We start from the raw sequence: 22,662 nt of genomic DNA, 5'->3' as shown, positions 1-22,662 counted from the left end.
TTACATATCTGAAAATATGCAGACAGTATAGGAATTATCAAGTGATTTTTAAATACTAACAGGAATCTAGAATGAAGTATTCTATGTACAGTAATGAACAATTCCTAAGTACCTTAATAAACAAATATCTCAACATTAGAACATCATAAATTCATTCACAAGAGACAGAACAAAAATCTGTAAAGAAGAAATTAGTAAACTTACTTACAAGGTAATAAGAGGATCATTATCAGCATTTCTTCATGTACTCTTCAGTATTATAGAAGCTGTTACTGAGCAGATATTTTTATGCTGTGGTGAATGGGCTGATGGAACCAATACCTCTAACCTTCTTTGTAACTTTATTATATAATAATCTGATTCCAAGAGTCTATAGGCCTATGTCTCAAGGCAAGAGTTTTACTTGTTTGCTCAGTCAAGAAAGCCCTGTGCTGTTGGGCTTTGAAGGGTGGTTCTTAACTATTTGTAGAAATAGTTTCTGTGAATTAAGGGTGACTGCCCTGAGCCATTACTTGTTTATCCTACGATAAACTTACCCCAGATTGAACAGTACTCTTGCTTTCATACATATTTTTAGTTCTGCACATGGCCAGACAACAAACCTTAAAAATAAAAAAATAAAAAATAAAAGAGAATGTGAAAGTAACCTTTCTAAGGCATTGGAGAGTATAACATGACGATAAAACATGTATTTTCACTTAAGCAAGCCACATCCCTGCGTCCATTAAACTCACTTTGCCTACCATTGTCATACTGCCCCTCATTTTTGTGATCTCTCTCTTTCATGTGTGGGTGTGGCTTATTTTTATTTCTTTAATTCAACTGGGTATGTGTTTAGACCTCAATTTTTACATTGCAAAATAATATAAAATTTGGTACTGTAATAAGACAAAATTGACTAAATGAAATGTTTTGTTATGAAATTGTGCTAGAAATCTACATTATTCATGTTATGTGATGACATTGTTCATAAATGATAATTAAAGTACCATATCCTGCATCCCCGAGAGTTTGAGACAGTTTGAAATGAGAAAGAGAGATTGAGAAAGAGGGGCAGAGGGTTGGTTGCTACTGAAATACATACCCCTCAAGTCAGAAAATGTACAAATTAGTTTCATATAAATGTAGTTGTCAATGAGTGCAAATAATGTGTGCGAATAATCATTTTGGTTTTTGAGTTAATAACAATTGTTATATTTATTTAAATAAATTCATGCATATGGAGACAATTTTTACAATAACTCAGAAACTGCAGAAGATGGGGATGCTGAAAAACAAAGAACAGCCCTCATGTAACTATACCACAACATTTTCTCATGAGTGGCTCAGCCGTGACTGTTCAGTTTATGTGTGAGTACATTATTGGAGTCTCCATGAAACTACTTAGAATTTTGTGTTAAATAATATATTTTTATTAGGCTTTTCTTTTCTCAAAGGAATCTTGTAAAGTTTAGTTTAAATGTTGTGTAGTACAGTCCAGAGTGAGATAGTGAGTAGCACTATGTGCACATAACTTGGGTTGTTATGCTCTTCGAGGCAGAGTATAGTATGCAACACCGCTATAATTTGTACCTCGATTTATTGGTAGAGGAAACAGCACTTATATTGATTGCTTCACTATATTCTCTCCCCACATCTACCACTTCCTATCACATTTGTAGAAGGCGTCATACAATATCAACATGTTGTTATGAATCCGTATGATTATACACACTTTGCAAAAATGAAAGAACCCCTTTGTGGGAAGTATTACGGTTCAAGAGAAGCCATCACCCATGCCATAGGGTGGTCACAATGGTGTACGACATCTTCCACAAGTGTGACAGAGGGTGGTACATACTGATGCAAGTGTAATAGATTAATATAACTCGGAAACAATTTTCTTTAACCCATGCAAATATTGATTATTATTATTATTATTATTATTATTATTATTATTATTATTATTATTATTATTATTATTATTATTATTATTATTATTATTATTATTATTTTTTAGTTCCGTTTGAGTCTGCTATGGACCACGTGGTTCTTATCTCTAGCAGCTTTCTTCTTTGACCAGTACTCCTTCATTCTTGCACTGTGAATGTCTTTTCGCTCCTGAGTCCATTTCACACCTCCTCCCGGACGTACTGTTTTTATTATTATTATTATTATTATTATTATTATCATTATTATTATTATTATTATCATTATTATCATATTATTATTATTATTATTATTATTATTATTATTATTATTATTATTATTATTATTATTATTATTTGTGAGGTATGGCTATGAAGTGTTTACATCCATTTATTAATATTATTATTTACATACTTATGTACAGATGGTCGTATTATTTGTGAGGTTATGTCATGAAACATGTGCTGTATATATATATATATATATATTATAAGTTTATTTAATGTAAGAACACATAACTAATAGTATATAATTTATTATTACCTGTATATATGATGTATAACCCAATGTAACATTGTGCAACACACTGTAATATCCAGAATAACATATGTTTGGCACTAGATAGCTGTAGAAACTTCTTTACATTGTAGCTAGGCTATTGGAGATCTCGAATTTACGAGAAAAACATGTTATGTATATCCTTCTAGAAGCCTGGCCAGGCAACATATATAAAGAGGCAGTCTTGTGAGTGAGAAGAGAGTTGTTTTGATGAGACTTGTGTGGAAGTCGCATTAGCCATGTGGTTGAAGTCAAGTATGTGAATTGGTTTTGTTGGGTTGGTAGTTGACATGCATTTGCTGCAGTCTCTTCTTATTCTTTTATAGTAGAAATTTGTTTCATGATGGCAGTTCATTAATACATGTGTGTAGAGGATGTAAATAGAATTTATGTAATAATTTGTAAATAAACTAGTGTATGCAACTGACAGCATTTTGTGTGCATCTTTGTGAATACATCAATAGAAGGAGAGTACAATGAAGCAATGTTAACTGATGTTCCTCCACCAACAAAGCCAGGTAAAAATTATAATGGACCGGGAGAGTTGGCCGTGTGCGTAGAGGCGCGCGGCTGTGAGCTTGCATCCGGGAGATAGTAGGTTCGAATCCCACTATCGGCAGCCCTGAAGATGGTTTTCCATGGTTTCCCATTTTTCACACCAGGCTGTACCTTAATTAAGGCCACGGCCGCTTCCTTCCAACTCCTAGGCCTTTCCTATCCCATCGTCGCCATAAGACCTATCTGTACTGAGCTCGATAGCTGCAGTCGCTTAAATGTGGTCAATATCCAGTATTCGGGAGATAGTAGGTTCGAACCCCACTGTCGGCAGCCCTGAAGATGGTTTTCTGTGGTTTCCCATTTTCACACCAGGCAAATGCTGGGGCTGTACCTTAATTAAGGCCACGGCCGCTTCCTTCCCACTCCCAGCCCTTCCCTGTCCCATTGTCGCCATAAGACCTATCTGTGTCGGTGCGACGTAAAGCCCCTAGCAAAAATAAATAAATTATAATGGACCGAGCTCGATAGCTGCAGTCACTTAAGTGTGGCCAGTATCCAGTTTCGGGAGATAGTGGCTTCGAGCCCCAAGAGGTATGAAGTCATGTATTCTGGAAGCACTTCCTCCTATCATAGATATTGTATGTGTTAAAAGAAAAGTGAATACACATAACATAGTCAAACTGGGAAAGAAATTATAGAAGAAAGAGCAATTTACCTCATTAAGAATGTGATAAATGCAGATCATGTAGTAGAAATAATAGAGGAAGCAACAGGTAACAAATCAAGTCATGTATCAAAAGATGGGAATACATAACAGGATAAACACATTAACCAATCAGCCTGGGAAGCAGGAGCAACAGAAAGAGGAGAAAAAATAAACATGAAAATAATGATAGGACTAGGGCAATCTCCATGTCATAATATACTGCAATCTTGAAACAGATAGGCTTTCTCTTCAGCAATCCCAGTTCTTCTCTGGTCCCCAATGAGCTTGTTTCTCCCTTCCTTCCTTCCTTCACCAGGAGGTGTTTGGGGACTAAGAAAACATGTAGTATGTACAAGAACTGGGATGATGATGAGGAGGAGAGAGCCAACTGACATGAAGACAGCAATGAAGATTATCATTGTCTTACATGTTTTCTTTCTGTTTCTCCCTCTTTCCGCACTGACCTGTCGTGTTTATTCTTTTAAGTGTTCCATTTGATGTTCTTATGTTTCTATACATGTGTATTTCTTTTTATGTGTTAGGCATGAGTGCTTTTCTGTGTCCTTGCCTAGGTAAGTCATTAAGTCCCTGTTATACTGTTACCCAATAAAATACCTCACTCCTCATTTCCCTAGTACGCCTCTTCAGTGATGCCTAGGCCATCTATGACAGCTCCTGGTGGAACTGTTGAGGCTCCAACCAGCCTTCGGGCTGATGACTAAACATACAACAATAAAATACTAAAGTAGCAATGTGAACAGCTGTAATAATAAACAGAGAAAAGGGCATAGCTATAATATTTATTACTTCATTGCAACTTACATATTCATTTCATGCCATGAACATTATTTTATACATTTTATTTTTATTTTTAAGACTTGTTGAAGCGATCTGCACCTAGCCGAATAGTGGTCGTGGCTTCTGAGTTATATCGCCTAGCACGTCTCAACCTTGACAATATCAACCCAGTTCAAGGCTTTCCAGCATATCTCTACTATGTTTCCAAACTTGCCAACATATTCTTTACTCTCGAACTGGCAAGGCGCCTGGAGGGTACAGGTAAGTTCAAGTGAAGTATGCAAATCATAATACTTTTTTAGAGTAACCCATGGTTTCTGTATGATAAATACACAATGGTAATGGCTAGAAATGTCACCTAAAGTAATATAACTTTCTTTCTCTAGGTATGCTCAGGTAAGAAAGCTAACAGGAAATATACACTGTCATGCCAAAAGTCATGTGATAGCAGCGTGTAAAGGTTATAGTCAGTGGCACCACCATACCATGATGTGTTGTAAGTGCTCAGACCTGTATCAGTTGTTATATGACATCTCCAGTGTGAGTGTGAACACTGTTTGTGGTAGACATGGCAAGATGATGTAAAATACTGGCTTTCAAATGGGACATAACAGTGGAGACCAGACGGATGGGACATTGAACTGCCAAAGTTGAGCGGACATTTAAGATTCCTCGATCGACAGTGTCATGTGTATCACTCACAGTGGACAGCACAGCGACCAACCACAGGTGCTTAATATTCATGATCAGCAGGGTCTGGGTAGAATTGTCCATGGTAACAGACAAGGCACATTGGCTCTGGTTGCAACCACACTAAGTGCAGAAGGTTCCAGACGCAGCCAGAAGGTCAGTGTAGTGCTCTTTAGCATCCATTGGATATGGGAGCAGAAGACCCACTAGAGTGTCTTTTTTAACACCACAACTCTGGATACAGCATCTCATCTGGGTGCCTGATGTTGCTTATTGGACCCTGGAGGAATGGCGAAATGTGGCATGGTTTGATAAGTCACAGTTCCAGTTGTTTCAAACTGGTGATAGTGTTTAGGTGTGACACAGGTTCCAAGAACCGATGTGCCCCAGTTGTCAACAAGGCACTGTTGTTGTCGTTGTTGTTGTTGGTGTTGTTGTTGTATGATATAAAATCCAGTAAACAGTAACCAAGAAGATACGATACTTTTGAATTTTTTCTACTGCTAGAATAGTTTACAGAGAGATGAAATATTGGATAGATAGAGAGAATCCTCCACTTGCATTCATAAAGCTTGTTTAGTACTTGCAATAGAAGCCAAATCTATTGCTTACCTAAATACAGCTCCCTAAATTTATTACAGGTGTGACTGCAAACTGCTTGCACCCTGGTATGATTGATTCTGGAATCTGGAGGAATGTGCCTTTCCCACTAAACCTACCTCTCAAGTTGATCGTCAAGGGATTTTTCAAGGTGAGTACCAGCAGCTGCTTGTGTCCATAGTATATAGTATCAATGGTTTATACTAATTATACAAAGAAAGTAAGTTTGTGAGATTTCAAATCTAAAACAAAAATCCAAATTAGTTTGTGATCAGACAAGACATGATTCTTATTCTATCCTCTATTGATGAAGGCTGCAGCCAAATGTTTTGGACCCTTCTTTTATGTGTACTCTTATCAATGTTTGCTTACATGGTAAGTCATTGCTCTCCATTTGTTTCCTATACTTATACACACCAAAAGTTATGGGATATGTTTAGTATCGTGTAGGCTCTTCTCTAGACTGGCAAAGTGTAGCAGTTCATTGTGGCATAGATTCCACAAGTGGATGAAACACCTATGGAAGAAACGTTGACCAGTCCCATATGGATAGTGCCGGGCTGAGTGGCTCAGACAGTTGAGGTGCTGGCATTCTGACCCCAACTTGGCAGGTTAAATCCTGGCTCAGTCCGGTGGTATTTGAAGGTGCTCAAATACGTCAGCCTCGTGTCGATAGATGTGCAGGCACTTAAAAGAACTCCTGCAGGACTAAATTCTGGCACCTCAGCAATTCCAAAAACTGTAAAAGTAGCTAGTGGGGCATAAAGCCAATATTATTATTATTATCATCATCATCATCATCATCATTATTATTATTATTATTATTATTATTATTATTATTATTATTATTATTATTATTATTATTATTACATATGGATAGTTACAGACAGCTCTCGGCTATTTGTAGATGTTGGATCTTGGGTTCAAATGGACCTCTCCATCACGTCCCATAAATGCTCAGTCAGAATCATATTGGATGAACAAGGTGGCTACGGTAGTTTTTGAAACTCTCCAGAATGCTTCTCAAACAAATTCTGAATGACTTGTCACAGTGCACTATCCAGCTGGCATATACCATTATTGTAGGGGTACATGAAGTTCATGAAGGGATCCAAGTGGTCATCAAACAGTTCAGGTGGGGCCAGACCATGCCACACAAATGCATCCCACATCACTACATAACCACCGTCAGCCTCCGTAGCGTAACGGTTAGTGCTATTAGCTGCCATCCTCGGGGGCCCAGATTTGATTCCCGGTACCGCCAGAGATTTAAAAATGGAAGGAGGGCTGGTATGTGGTTGAAATGGTTCATGCAACTCACCTCCATTGGGGATGTACCTGAAAGGAGTTGCACCACCTCGCGATGAGGACACAAGTTTACTTTTACTTTACGGAGCCACCATCATGCTTATCCAGTGATCTTGTGGGGATTTTAATTTTATTTTATATCTCTGATAATTTATGGAAAGACAGCCTTTGAAGAAAGTGAGTGAATGATTCAATTTGTAGAGGTATACAGGCTGTAACTATAAGGTACAGCCAAACTTTCAGGACACATTCCTCACACGTAGAAGAAGAAAATATTTTTATATCATAAAAAGTATTCTGAAAGAGGTTCACTTTTTTCATTACTTCTCACGAAACCGAGCAAGTTGGCCATGCGGTTAGGGGCGCGCAGCTGTGAGTTTGCATCCGGGAGATGGTGGGTTCGAGCCCCACTGTCAGCAGCCCTGAAGATGGTTTTCCGTGGTTTCCCATTTTCATACCAGGCAAATGCTGGGGCTGTACCTTAATTAAGACCACGGCCACTTCCTTCCCACTCCTAGCCCTTTCCTATCCCATCATCGCCATAAGACCTATCTGTGTCGATGCAATGTAAAACAAATTGAAAAAAAAACTTCTCTCAAAATACTTATTGTCAATACAGGCTTCAACCATGAAATTTATTTCATGTAAAGAAGAAAATATGTCATATGTCATATGGACAAGGGTTCGGGAATGCTTTATTTCCGTGTTGGAACTTATTTTCTACACCTTTACATAATACATTAATCATGAGAAACACACCGTAATAGAATGTACCAGCATACCACACAAAACTCTTTTTACATGAAATGTTCAAAATACCCTCCGTTTGGCTGGTGTGAAAATGGGAAATTGTGGAAAACCATAATCAGGGCTGCCGACAGTGGGGTTCAAATCCACAGTTTCCCGGATGTAAGTGACCCAAAACTTGGCAGTCTAGTTTCATAAATGCTTCCACTGCTTCTATCTCTACTTTTTTTTTTTTTTTTTTTTTTTGACAGTTGTATTCTCTGAAAAACATAATAATAACAACATTTAAAATAATGTGACAGTAAGAAAGCTGAATTAAGGCAGTGGTCCACCTTCACACCAGAAAATCCCCTGTTTAAAAAAAAATTACATGGAAAAGCTAATTTCAGAAATAAAATCATTGGTTATGTTACATGTACCCCATCTCCTATCTGTACCTGAGTATGTATGTCCAACCCTTCTACCATTTCCCTACAGGGTCGGGTATGAAGTGAGATAAATTTTCATAGCGAGTTTCTATGACCAGGTGTCCTTTCTTATGACAACCTCACCAGATGAGTTAATGTGAAGAAATGAATGACATAATACATGGTATTAGGAAGGGAGAGGGTGAAACCCAGTGCTGGAACATACTCCACTCCGGTCGAATAGTACCAAGGGGCTGTTCAAGGCTTAATGTCGCCATCTGACGGACAAATCACCATCAACTGCTTCGTGAACACTGCAGAGAGGTTTGGAATTGACTCCAGACTTCAGGCACGCAGTGTAGTGATTAGAAATTGTATACCACCACCTACCCTGCCAGCCAACATTCTGATGATGAAATTTTTTCAACCAACGGGACTTAAACCAGCTAACTATAGTGTCAGAGCATATAGACTTTATGCCTCAGTGATCACGGCCACCACATGAGCTCATCTATTCCTAAGTTTAGGAAACAAAAATATAGACAAGATATATTGTCCAATAATGTGATTGATGGTTATGAATTTCATGTTTTTGGTCCGTATTGAACAATATATAAGTAATAATAATAATAATAATAACTTAAATGTTTCCACCTTTTCAATACAATATATTCACAAAATTACAAAATTATACGGTACTAGTTTCGACCCATCTAGGGGTCATCATCAGCCGTATTGGAGCAAAGATCATTTGTGGCGAAATCCTAAGACAATATTTTTTTTTATTTATTTATTATTTATTTATTTATTTTTTTTTTTTTCGTCTTAGGATTTCGCCACAAATGATCTTTGCTCCAATACGACTGATGATGACCCCTAGATGGGTCGAAACTAGTACCGTATAATTTTGTAATTTTGTGAATATATTGTATTGAAAAGGTGGAAACATTTAAGTTATTATTATTATTATTATTATTACTTCAATAATGTGATGTTAAAAAACCGGGTAATCATATCTAGCCTCAACATGCATTTATTTCAGATGGTCTGTCATGGGTCAATAACACATTCATAATGATTGCTTGCAAATGGTAATTAAATTCTATCCAGATGCCACTTATTGTTAACCTGTCCGGCTCCATAGTTGGCCTTTGGTCAGAAGCGTCCTGGGTTTGATTTCCGGCAGGGTCGGGAATTTTAGCCATCATTGGTTAATTTCGCTGGCACGGGGGCGGGGTGTATATGTCGTCTTCATCATCATTTCATCCTCATCACGACGTGCACGTCGCCTACGGGTGTCAAATAAAAAGACCTGCACCTGGCAAGCCGAACATGTCCTCGGACACTCCCGGCACTAAAAAGCCCAGTTGGCTACAGTTCATCACTTTTTCAATTACTTTTGTTAGTATTTATATTTTGTTTTTATACATTTTGCTCATTTTAATCTAATAAATCAATCCTTTTAAAATTAAAATTAAAAAGTGCAAATATTGAGGATACTAATTCAGCTCTCCAGCTAACAGTGGAAAAGAAGAAAGATGTGTTACTAAATACCTGGGCTCTACCAAGGAATTATGATTTCGAAATGAGCAGGCCATTTACAGGGAAAATTTAATCATGCCTGGTTGGATAATTACGCATTGTGGCTAGTGTATTCATGTTGACTGAAGGGTGCTCTCTGCAATTACAAGGTGTGGAAAAAATGCATATATGTTTATTATAAACATTTTATATTTCATCTATATATATATGTCATTGTATGTATGTATTACATCTCCTCCTAAACCACTGGAGCGATTTACACCAAACTTAGTACACTTACGACCTAGTATCAGGAGACAAACCATGTGGGGGTAAGACACCCCAAGTACCCTTAGGGGCGGGGGGGGGGGGGGCGAGGAGGGGCACATATAAAAATATACGAAAATAGTGTCGAATCCATCGTTTTCGGATTCGCTGAGATGAATAGCAATACTCTGGAATTTTTCCAAGTCCAAATTCAGTGCCCTTTCGGGTGGGGGACGAGGGAGGAGTGATATATAAAATATTCGAAAATAGTGTTGAAATAATAAAAAAATAGAGTCGAGTCCATAGTTTTCGGGCGCTGGGATGAATAGTGAGGCTCCGGATTTTTTATAAGTCCAAGTTCAGCCCCCTTTTGGGGTAGGGGCGAGGGAGGAGTGGTATATAAAAATAGTCAAAAATAGTGTGGAATCCACAATTTTTGGGGTCGCTGAGATGAATAGCGACACTCTGGGATTTTTAGTATCATGAGACAAATCACTTGGGGTGAGACACCCCAGGCATCCATATGGGTGGGGGTGGAGAGGGGGTGAGATATAAAAATCATTGAAAGTATTGTCGAATCCATACTTTATAGTGATCCTATTTGAAACTGTTCTTCAACTTCTATTCACCAACTTCATATCCTCAACAAAAAAGTGTTCTACAACTTCACCATATGCATCTGACTTTCGTCTTTTATCTTCAAAATCATGATTAACTTCGGATCTCTCGACTAACTTTGACTTTTATTCTCTCTTCTTTACTTTGATTATATAAGTTTTTTCATCGTCTAATTATAACCGCCAGACTATCAACTTTACTTTTATGCAATCTTACGACTTGTTGTATAACAATCTGTTGTTTTATCCATTGTACTTATTTTAGCAGCCTTCTAATGTTAATTTTGTTAATACTTCCACTATTGTATCTCATCACATTGTATTTTCAAACCATCATTGTTATTTTTAATGTTATTTCACTTCAAATCTCTTCAAGATTTTAAAATTCATTTCATTACTACATGTTATTTAGACGCTTATTTTTAATTTAAGGTTAAGACTATGGCTGATGATGCCTTCAGGGAAGGCGAAACATGTACCACTATTAGCTAACAAATTTATGTAAATCATCCAAGACGATTTTGTATTGATTAGGTGGTCTAATAAATAACTTAATGTTATTATTTCAATTCAATAGAATCCATACTTTTCGGGGTCGCTGATATGAACAGTGACATTTCAGAATTTTATAAACCAAGTTCAGCCCCTTCGGGGGGGGGGGCAAGAGCTATACAAAAACAACCGAAAATAGTGTCGAATCCACAGTTTTCGTAGTCGCTTAGATAATTAGTGGCACTCCGGAATTTTTATGAGTCCATGTTCATCCGCCTATATGGTGGGGATTATGGGGGAGTGAGATATAAACATGATCGAAAATAGTGTCGAATCCATAGTTTTCGGGGTCGCTGAGGTAAATTGTGGCACTCCAGATTTTTTATGAGTCCATGTTCATCCGCCTATTTGGTGGGGATTATGGGGGAGTGAGATATAAACATGATCGAAAATAGTGTCGAATCCATAGGTTTTGGTGTCACTGAGGTGAATAGAGACACTCCGGATTTTTTAAAGTCCAAGTTCATCCCCTTCGAGGTGGGGAAGAGGGGAGAGTGATATACAAAGTAATCTAAAATAGTGTCGAATCGGTAGTTTTCGTGGGCACTGAGATAATTCGTCTCACTCCGAATATTTTATAAGTCCAAGTTCAGTCCCCTTTGGGGTTTGGGGCGCGTGGGAAGTGTTAAGTAAAAAACGAAAATAGATTCGAATCCATAATTTTGGGGTCTCTGAGATTAATAATGACACTCTGGATTTTTTATAACACATTTCATCCCCCTTTGTCATAGGGGGAGAAGGCGTAAAACAGAAATTTTAAAAAATGATCAAAATAATGGACGTACCGTAGCCTATGTATGTTACAGTATAGTTTTCAACCAAAATTGATACAAGTATGACTTACTATCTGGAGAAAGTACTGCTTATGATAAGACACCCCTGGAACCTCTAGAGGAGGGGTGATTCACATATGTAACTAAAAGTGAACAATAATACTTTTCTGGACTACTGGAGCGATTAAAAAAAACCTGGTACACTTATGAATTACTATCAGGAGATAAATTGGGCAGGGTTATGACAAATTAGCACCCCTAGGGGTAGGTGTTGTAAAGGGTGAGATATATAAATAATGAAAAATAGGGTCACATCAAAATTGTTTTTGGGGTCGCTGAAATGAATAGTGATGCCCTGGTTGTCATTTAGGTCCAAGTTGATCCCCAATTGACAGGCGGGTGAGAAGAAGTGAAAAAAAGAAAATATCCAAATGACTGAGTTTAAGGATGTTTGTGTGTACATTCGAATATATTTGTCAGCTGAACTTGTTACAAATATTACCTACTGTCTAGAAAAAAATACTGTGGGGGAAAGGCACCCCTAGAAGCCTTAGACAAGGGGACAAAATACAACAATATTAGTGTTGAATCCATACTTTTTGGGACTACGGGAGCGATTTCAAACAAACTTAGTCACTTATGACTTATTATCAGGAGACAAAGTGCATGGAGGTATGACAATGCTAAGCACACCCACGAGGGGGTGAGATGTAGAAATAATCTAATCCATTCTTTTCGGGATCGCTAAGATGTACAGTAACACTCCGAAAAGTCCAAGTTCTGCCTCCTTTCGCATAGCGGTGAGAAGAAGTGAAAAACAAAATTTCCAAAATGACCAAGATAATGGACATATATGTGTATATTCCAGCATAATTCTCAACCAAAATTGGATCTACTGTCTGGAAAAAAATACCATTGGGGTAAGACGACCCTAGCCTCTAAAGTAGAGCTGAAATGTTAACATTAAACGAAAACGACCGATATCTGTGTCTAATCCATAGTTTTGAGGATCGCTGAGATGAACTGTGACACTCTGGATGCCGTTTAAGGTTAAGTTTAGTCCTAATTGGCAGGCGAGTTAGAACCGGTAAAGAAAAGAAAATGTCCAAAGGGGCAGAGTTTTAAGATGTATGTGTGTATGCTCTAGCATACCTCTCACCCAAACTTGGTATACACATGACTTACTGTATGGGAAACATTACTGTGGGGGTCAGATATACCTAGCACCCCTAGGGGCAAGGGTGAATTATAAAAAACACAGAAAGACGGATGAAATATAAAAAATAATAGATAACGACAAATATTTGTGTACAGTCCATACTTTTCGAGGTCGCTGAGGTGAATAATGACACTCCGGTTGTCGTTGTTCATCCCCTATCTGCATGGATATTAGAAGGGGTGGAAAGGAAAATGTTCAAAATGACCAAAAATACAGATGTATTTTTCATCCAGCATAGCCCTCATATAAAATTGGTACATGTATGACTTACTATCTGAAAAAAATACTGTTGGGGTAAAACACCCCTGGCACACCTAGGGGAGATGGTGATATATATAAATAAATTATTTTTTACTGATATTAATGTTTAATACGTTCTTTACAAGGTCACAGAGTTGATCTGTAACACTCTGGATGGTTAAGTCATACTTCAGCCGGAATCAGTATGGAGGTTGAGAGGGGGTAAAAATGAATGTAAATATAACGCATATTATGGATGTACTATATGTGGGTATGTTCCAGAATTGCTCTCAACGAGACTTGGTACACATATGACTTACCATCTTAGAAAAAAATACTATGGAGATGAAAAATCACAGCCTCCGCTGGGGGTGGGGAATGAGAGGGGCTGATGTGCAGAAATGATGGAAAATAACCAATATTAATGTCGAAATCCATTGTTTATGTGTCTCTTATATGAACTGTGACACTCTTGATACCGTTTAAGTCCATGTTCAGTATCCATTGAGACAGGAGCTGAGAAGGGCTTAAAAGTATATAGTATAAAATGACTGAGATTAGTGTTGTATACACTGCTTTTGGGGTCACTAGGCTGATTGTGACAGTCTCAATGACTGCCAAAATCGTGTACATCATTATGAACGGTGTGACTGGTAAATACATATAATTATTACTTTTACTTTTTTTTTGGAAAGAATCAAGTCCTTCCCAGTCAATTCTAGCTTCCACAAGGACAAGGTTTTAATCGAAAATTAAATAATCTAAAACTTGAAATCAGATACATCTAAATAACTCTAAAACCACATAATAGGTCGTAAAATCAACAACTCGAAAAGAATTCAATAAGTATTCACTTCACACTTAACTAACTGGTAATACAAATATTAAAGGTAAACATTCAAAACCTATCCGGGCAACGCCGGGTACTACAGCTATTACTATTAATAAAAATTAAATGATGTCTGTTTGTTTGTTCCGGAAAGGCTGAAATTTGGTAAGGATATGGCTTGAAATCTTGAGTCATGCAAGGGATACTTTTGATTTTGGTATAACCCACCATTTCAAACTAGTGGGGGATTTTACAGGGGTATGTCTCAAATTTGGGCAATTTTTACCTTATATCAACTAAAATAATGAATAAACAGTTGGCCGTATCAAAAAATGAAATGCAGTATGTGGCCTTTAAATTAAATTTTCTACAAGAAACGTTATATCCATTTTCTTTGTAACTCGAATGATTTTCGGGAGAATTCAGCTTTCTTGTGCTTTTGACTGTGTCATAAAGCAAATTGTAAAAATAAAAAGACTGCCAAGCTCAACTAAAGCTGACACTGAACAAACATCAAATTATCCTGTACCTGTGGACATAACTGCCCCAGGGCTTGAATTTTCTCCATCAACAGCTGAACAAGCTTCTACTAGTTCACTCAATTCTGAAATTGGAGAGAATGATGGGTACCATGAATATGACCTGGGTCAGTATGTAGAAGGCTAGTGAATTCAAGTTGACTGTAGGGTGCTCTCTACAAGTACTGTGTTTTATTCCCTCCACCAAGCTCGATAGCTGCAGTCGCAATAATAATAATAATCATATGGCCTCAGCTACCATGTGCAGACATTTTAATTTGACGCTATCTGGCTGTCTGCTCATCACGGAGGCCGACACTCTATCACTCTGCAGTTGATAAAGTGCAGCCAGTATCCAGTATTCAGGAGATAGTGGGTTCGAACCACACTGTCAGCAGCCCTGAAGATGGTTTTCTATGGTTTCCCATTTTCACACCAGGCAAATTTATCTTAATTAAGGCCACAGCTGCTTCCTTCCCACTCCTAGCCCTTTTCTGCCCCATCATTGCCGTAAGACCTATCTGTGTCAGTGCAACGTATAGCAAGCTGCAAAAAAAACAAAAAAAAACATATTCCCTCCTGTCACTGGTACAATTAGAGGAGTTTTGAGATTGTTCGTGATTAGGTCATACATGAAGTTCAAGAGTATCTGCAAAGGATTTTCTTGAAAATGTACCTGTGGATATCCAGCTGCAGAGTTGTCATCAAAATACAATAAAAATACAGGCAAATATTGTCATCAATTATTTCCTGTATAATATTCTGCAGCACACATGATATGCCTCTCACAAGAAAGAAAGTGGATGAAGGGGTTATCTTTGATCTGTTGAATTTAAGAATTGATTCTGGCAACAAACAATTGAAGAATCCCCTGGAGAAATATCGTCAAAATGCAGAATCCGAAATCACCAAAATACAAAATGAATGAATAAGTTTATGTGGCAAAATTATTAGGGAGAATGTCATATGTGATGTTATAATAGCCATGGCTTATGCAGTCCTTGCTGATGAAACAGCAGACATAGCAGGAAAAGAACAGCTTTCTATCAGCTTTTGTTTCTATGATGAAATCCAAGGGAAAATCCAAGAAGAATTTTTGGTTTTGTGGAAATAAAAGCACAAGATGTCCCAATCAAATACTGAAGTAACTGACAAATTTGTGGTCAGGTATAATTTTTCACTAGAATATTGTTTAGGATTTGTTTTTTTTATGGCCATTCCACAGTGGCAGGTAAAGAGGGTGGTGTACAAGGGATTCTAAGGAAAAAATATTCTCAGTCATTATTTTTCCATTGCTCAAACCACAAACTCAATCTTGTGGTGAACGATGTAAATAATGTACCAGAAATCAGAACACTATTGTCACTGTAAAGGACACTATAAATTTTTTCCAGAGAATCAATTGCTAGCAGGAATTGGGCTCCTAATCTATCATGAATGTGCAAGACCACAAGGTCAGGAAAATATGAAAGCACTCAAAAATTTTCAGAAAATCTCTCCCAGATTGTCAAAGGATTGGAAAAAGCTATCCATCGAGGGAAAATATGCCACATGAAAATTTGTGTACCAACTGCATTCAGCGGTTACAAAACCATCATTCATCATTGTCCTTGGGCAGTATTGGAGACAGTAGTTAATACCTTGATCATGGTGGGGAAGTATATTATAGGAATTCTTGATGTAATAAAAAAATACCATGAGGATGCAGACTGAATCACTAACAAATTACTTTAAAAAGCACAAGGCATTGCAGTGGAAGCAGAAGTAGACTTGTCTGTTCCATGTCTTGCTCATAAGCAAAAACACAGAAGTTATCCTCCATCAGACTGTGACAGTGAATACTGGAGTTCCCTATTATACCATATCTTGATTCTCTTACTTCATCATAAAATATTCCATTTTTGCAAGAAATTAACCCAACTTTTGCCTTAACCGAACAACATCCTTCATACATGCTCAAAATGAGTATCAGAACTTACAAACAAACAAAAAACCTGCAGAATCCTTCTGAGGGTTTTATGAGTTAGGTAATATTACCACAGAATTGGACCTGTGATATCACTTGTGGGAGAAAAATAATTTAACAGGGGACAGATTACAGAATATTGAAGTAATTACTATTTTTAATGGAACTAGTATTTTTCCCCCCCACTGCCATGAGGCAAGGACTTTCAATTTTGAGTGCTATCCTTCTAATACAGCAAGTGTAGAATGGTTCTTCTGTATACTTCAAAGAGTAAAGATTTGGCTTAGGAGCACAATGGACGAGGAAAGGCTGACCGAATTATGTTTGATGAGCGTATATAGGAATTTCATTAAAGTAAAACTACCAAGGTAATGGAAGATGGCACCTTTAAGATCAGAAGAAGAAAAATGGGAAGTAAGTAGTATAACATGTACGAAGAAACAGGAAAGAATATTGAATAAGAAAATACAATGATAAGGATGAGGTAGGTAAGGGTTATTCTGCCCGAAGGCAGGTCCGAACCTCCGCAGAGGTGTTCCTGAGCCGGAGTTTACGTGCGGTAGGGTGGCCAGTTCCTTTCCGCTCCTCCATTCCCTTACCCCCCACCAACAGCACGTGGCAACCCATCCAACTCCTGACCACGCCCAATGTTGCTTAACTTTGGAGATCTCACGGGATCCGGTGTTTCAACACGGCTACGGCCGTTGGCATAAGGATGATGACATCTCTTTATTATTTACATATATCATACATTCATATTTTTAGTTCTTGTAGAATAACTGCAATTAATCAATCAATCAATCTGTATTTTACTTGTACAATTGAGAAACCAGAACTCCATTCGGCAAATTATGGCTGAGTTTTAATTAATTTTGTAGGGGGAACACCAAATGTGTCGCCAGAAATGGTTTGGATGGACGTTTTTTTGTGAACCTGTAATCTTGGGATCTGTAAGCTGACACTGAAACACTGATCCGAAAAAGAAGAAAAATATAACCACCACCCTGGCACTGCCAGTTGAGAAGGCCCTTTGACCTACCAAGCAACCACTGCTTGGTCAACACAACTAATCCTCTCAGCCGTTATTCTTGGTTTGCTAGACCAGGGCTGCTATCTTACCATCAGTTAATCATGTAGGCTGACTGAACTTTGAATCAGCCCTCAGATCCAACGAAAAATCTCTGACCTGCCCAGGAATTAAACCTGGGGCCCCTGTGTAAGAAGTAGGCATGTTACCGCTACACCATGGGGCCGGCCAAAAGTAAACTCTTGTCCTTGTCCTTAGGCACACCCCCAATGGAGGTGAGCTGCATGTACCATTTTAACCACATACCAGCCCTCCTGCCATTCTTGAATTTTTAGCAGTATTGGGAATTGAAGCCGGATCCCCAAGGTCAGCAGCTAACAATGCTAACCATTATGCTATGAGGCAGACGTAATAATCATGATCATTCATTCCCTCATAGAATACAATCCAATTTGGAGGTATAGTCACTGAAAGAATTGATCATTACCAGTACTAGGGTTTAATTACTGACTGCAACTCAAACTAGTCCAAGCATATAAAAAATGTTGTTACTGAATTCACACCAGTGCTAGGTGCACTATCCATACTTTATTATAAAAGCTTACACCCATCCTTAAGAAAATCCATTTATTATTCTTTAATACACCTACATTTCTTTGAGAGTGGCAACCCCATCGTAACAATAGCCCAAAAGTCAGTGATGGTATACCATCAACACTCTGACCTGGCAGGAGCTGGACAAGGGTAAATGAAAATGATGATGATGACACCTACACACATGTTATACAGCATGAACATATTATGGGGATTTTGCACCAAAGAAAATTTAAATTGGGTAAAAAAAAAAAGTTTACCTTCAAAAGTTATTTATGAAATGAATGATGTATTAACAATTTCAGAAAGTATAAAACTTTCCATAGCAATTTTCCTCCAAAAAGTAAAATTTGGATCATGTCACTCAAATACTGTTCTGTCTCTTAACTCTAATATTCATTGTCTTGTCAAAACTTGACCATCACATAATCAAGTAATACTGCAAAATATGGTCTAAAAACCCTATTGTTGCGGCTATACCTTAATTAAGGCCACGGCTGCTTCCTTCACACTCCTAGGCCTTTCCTATCCCATCGTCGTGTTGGTGCGACGTAAAGCAAATCGAAAGAAGAACTTTTATCCTCTGATATTAGTGTGTACAACAATCTACCCACTGATATGAATTCAATAGCTAATGTACACAAATTTAAGATTTCTATAAAATTACTTATATGGAAAGTATATCTAGTCATAATAATGGTTAAAATTTATCTGTATGGTAAAAGATTGTAAAGAACAAAAGCTTCCCAGTGTCAGGAAAGTTCATGTTGTATTCCTGTTCAGTATTCTTATTCTTATTCTTATTCTTTGAACCGAATGCTGTGTGTTACTTAATGTATGTCAAATGTCTGTCCTTACCTCAGTCCTTGGGTTCATTGGGACTTTTTTTTTAAATAAATAAACTCATAATGTTATTGGTCTTATGGTTGTTGTTTTTGGAGATGTCAAGGTGCTAAAATTTTGTCTTAAAGGACTTCTTTACATGCTGATAAATCTGCCAACATGAGGCTGGCATATCTGAGTACCTTCAAATACCACAATACTGAGCTGGGATCAAGTCCGACAATTTGAACTTAGAAAGTCAGCACTCAGCAGATTCAGCCATTCAGTTTGACCATCATCACCATCACTGTAGATATGATATTCTTTTGGGCTTATGCCATGTGAAATGAGTCAGACAATAGGGAAACTTTACTTTATGCAAAGACTCAAATCTTTTGGCATTAACAGTTGTGATTCATTTCTGTTGAAGTGGGGCAAAGTCTTCATGAAATGAGAAGTTTAGTTTCTCTCGGCATAAACCCAGCTCCATGGATGGTCACTGTCCTGACCTTCAGGTCCCAGGTTCAGTTTCCTGCTGGTTCTTAGGATTTTAATCGTAAATGGCTAATTTCCTGAGCTAGGGGACTGGGTATTTGTACTGTCCCAAACATTCCTGTAACTCACACATCATACACAATATTCTCCTTCGCCACAGCAACCCAGTTTCCCATTCATGGCAGAGGATCTGCCTTACAAGGTTCCATCCAGCTGTAATAGCCATATGAAAATATTTATATCATGTTCATTGTTCTGAAACATGAGAACATCAATCTAAATATTATCTTAAAAAATAAATGGCATATGGCCTCCATAGAGGCCCTGATGCAGGTCTTTTGAACTGACACTCGTAGGTCTGTGAGGATGGAGCCCTACTTAAGATGGAATCTAACATCGGAGACCGCACAACACCTGAACCAGAGGGAATAACCAATGAAAATACAAATCCCCAATCCAGCCAAGAATCAAACCTGGGACCCCCTTGGACCAAAGACCAGCATGCTAATGAGTTAGCCATGGAACCTGATATTATAAACCTATACCTAATGCTTTTTTATTGCTTGACTTTGGCGAGATATAATCCTGTCCCCCTTTTCGTCCAGAGGTACCCTGTACTGTACTTTTGCTATTTGTTCCCAGACACCTCAACAAGGAGCACAGACCTCTATCTACCTGGCAGTGTCTGAAGAATTGGCTGATGTTACAGGAAAATACTTCATGGACTGCAAGGTAACTAGCTGATATACAGTATTTGATAATTAGGTATACAAGGGTTTGTACTTTAATGGTGACAACACTTTTGTATTCTCATCAGTAAACAAACCTAGTGTGTCTCACCATTACCACAGGTTGCGTCGTTACCTAATCTACCTCACAATAGATAGACTCTCCCATCCAGCACTTCAAGCATGTTCTTTGTTGGCCTGCGAGCTGGCCGTCTAAGGTTGATTAGCTACGATGCTCTCGAAAGAGGAACAGTGCAGTTGGATAAAGGTTGAATGTGCCCTCGGCCGTACAGTGCTTCAGTATAATCAACGTCTTTATGAGGCATGCAGGAAATCAGCATTGCCTTACAAAACAGCAGCACAGTGGCAGCCATCAATGAAGGATAGCAACGTGTGAACTACATGCCTCGGCCGGGCTGCCCTGATATCAGTGGTAAAGAATGTGCAGGTTGGTGGTGCACTGCTGGTGACAGATACCACTCAGCCAATTTGTGAGTTAGCCAAAGAGACAGGAATAATACCTAAGACTACACTTCATATTATGAAGAACTACCTGGACTTAGGAAAAATTGCTTCGCGATGGGTTCTGAACTGTCTGACGGAACTGCAGAAATAGCAACAGTAAGTGCGTGTAAATCTACTTGCTGGTGAGCCCAGACTAACTTTGAAGCGCTTGATGCCTAGTTTTCTGGCTATGGCTAAGGCTTTTAGCTGGCATATTTCACTTGTAACTGCATACCTGTATTGCTCCTTTTCAGTCACATAATTGAGCAGCTTATTTTCTATGGCCAGATGGGCCCATGAAATGCCCAGTGATTACAATCTGTTTCTTGAAGACAATTTTGGCTTTTTTGCCAACCGTGAATACAACTTTCACTGATATTGTACTTCCTTCCTGCTGCACAACTTCTGGTATTCTCTGCACTTCAGTAACGTGAAGCTTTTCTTGAACCATGAACAAGTGATACAGAGAATTTGTTGCATTGGCATCTAACAACATGTGATTCACGCTTCTCTTCTAACCGGGTAACTGATGCCATGTCTCCTTCTTTAGCTTAATTATTTCCACAGTAAGTTAGGTCGCTGGTGCAGATTAACTTCCTCCAACTGCTTCTGTCTGCGCCAAGGTTTTCCTGTAGGTTCAGCTCTGTCATATCCTCCTTTACAGGTCTAACCATCTATTTGGACTTCCCTTTCTTCTCTTACTAAGCACAGCCATCTCCATTATCCTCCTTCCTACATAATCTTCTGTCTTCCTCTTAACATGGCCAAACCATCTCGATCTTGCTTCCCTAATTTTTGTGCTTAATTCCTCCACACCTAATGTTCTTCTGATTGCCTCATTCCTTACTCTATCTCTCCTTGCTAGTCCATATGAATATCTCAGCATCTAAATCTCTGCAACACGTATCTTTTGCAGCTGCCCTCTGATGACAGGTCAGGTTTCCACTCCATGTATGAGCACTGATCTCACAAGTAAAAACTAAAACCAAACCCCATGGCACAGCAGCCTGATGGGCCTTGACCTACCAAGCGACCACTGCTCAGCCCGAATGCTTTCAGATTATGAGGTGTCATGTCCTCAGCACGACAAATCCTCTGTCATTATTCTTGGCTTTCTAGACAGGGGCTGCTATGAGATAGCTCATCAATTGTAATCATGTAGGTTGAGTGGACCTCAAACCAGCCCTCAGATAGGTAAAAATCCCTGATCTGGCTGGGAATCGAACCCGAGACCTCTGAGTAAGAGGCAGGCATGCTATCCCTACACTGCAGGGCTGGCAGTCTTACAACTACCTTGTGTGTTTTCCCTTTCACTTTGGTAGGAATTCTCTTGTCACACAACACGCTGGAAATCTTTCTTCAAGCTTTCTACCCTGACTAGATTCTGCTTAAGATTTCACTTCTGAGGTCGCTTTTATCATTTATGGTAGAGCCAAGTTATTTAAAAAATGTCACTGCTTCTATGCTCACTCCATGTAAGGTTCATGGCTCACACTGCTCATAAACTCAGTTTTACTTTTGCTCACCCTCATACCACTATTCTCCAGTCCTCCAGCAACATGTCCACTTCATTTTGCAAATCTGTGCATAGTATAACACCATCGGCAAACATCATCATTATCCATGCTGCTTCTTTCCTTACTGTCTCTGTTAGCACATCCATTATAATATTGAATAGTAAAGTGCTTAGTGCCGATCCCTGGTGCACTCTTACCTTTACTGAAAAAGCCTCTCTGCCCCCAGATGCACATTTAATATTTGTTGTACTGT

At 38.4% G+C, this 22,662-nt stretch overlaps 2 protein-coding genes across 4 annotated transcripts in view; one reads left to right on the top strand and one right to left on the bottom strand.

Annotated features, from left to right (window-relative positions):
• LOC136866360 (retinol dehydrogenase 14) overlaps positions 1-22,662 on the top strand; it is a 78,780-nt gene that overhangs the window by 39,798 nt on the left and 16,320 nt on the right. For both annotated transcript variants that reach the window (XM_067143234.1, XM_067143235.1), the window contains exons 5-7: positions 4,547-4,729; positions 5,800-5,909; positions 20,303-20,392. In XM_067143234.1, the coding sequence (XP_066999335.1) occupies positions 4,547-4,729; positions 5,800-5,909; positions 20,303-20,392 (383 nt within the window). The remainder of the gene's footprint in view (positions 1-4,546; positions 4,730-5,799; positions 5,910-20,302; positions 20,393-22,662) is intronic.
• Positions 1-22,662, bottom strand: part of LOC136866359 (uncharacterized) — a 238,770-nt gene that overhangs the window by 208,322 nt on the left and 7,786 nt on the right. The window lies entirely within an intron of this gene.

This window comes from Anabrus simplex, chromosome 3 (genome assembly GCF_040414725.1).
Source record: "Anabrus simplex isolate iqAnaSimp1 chromosome 3, ASM4041472v1, whole genome shotgun sequence".
NCBI lineage: Eukaryota > Metazoa > Arthropoda > Insecta > Orthoptera > Tettigoniidae > Anabrus > Anabrus simplex.
The sequence above is the reverse complement of the archived record's forward strand: the minus strand, read 5'-3'. Positions and strand labels throughout refer to the sequence as shown.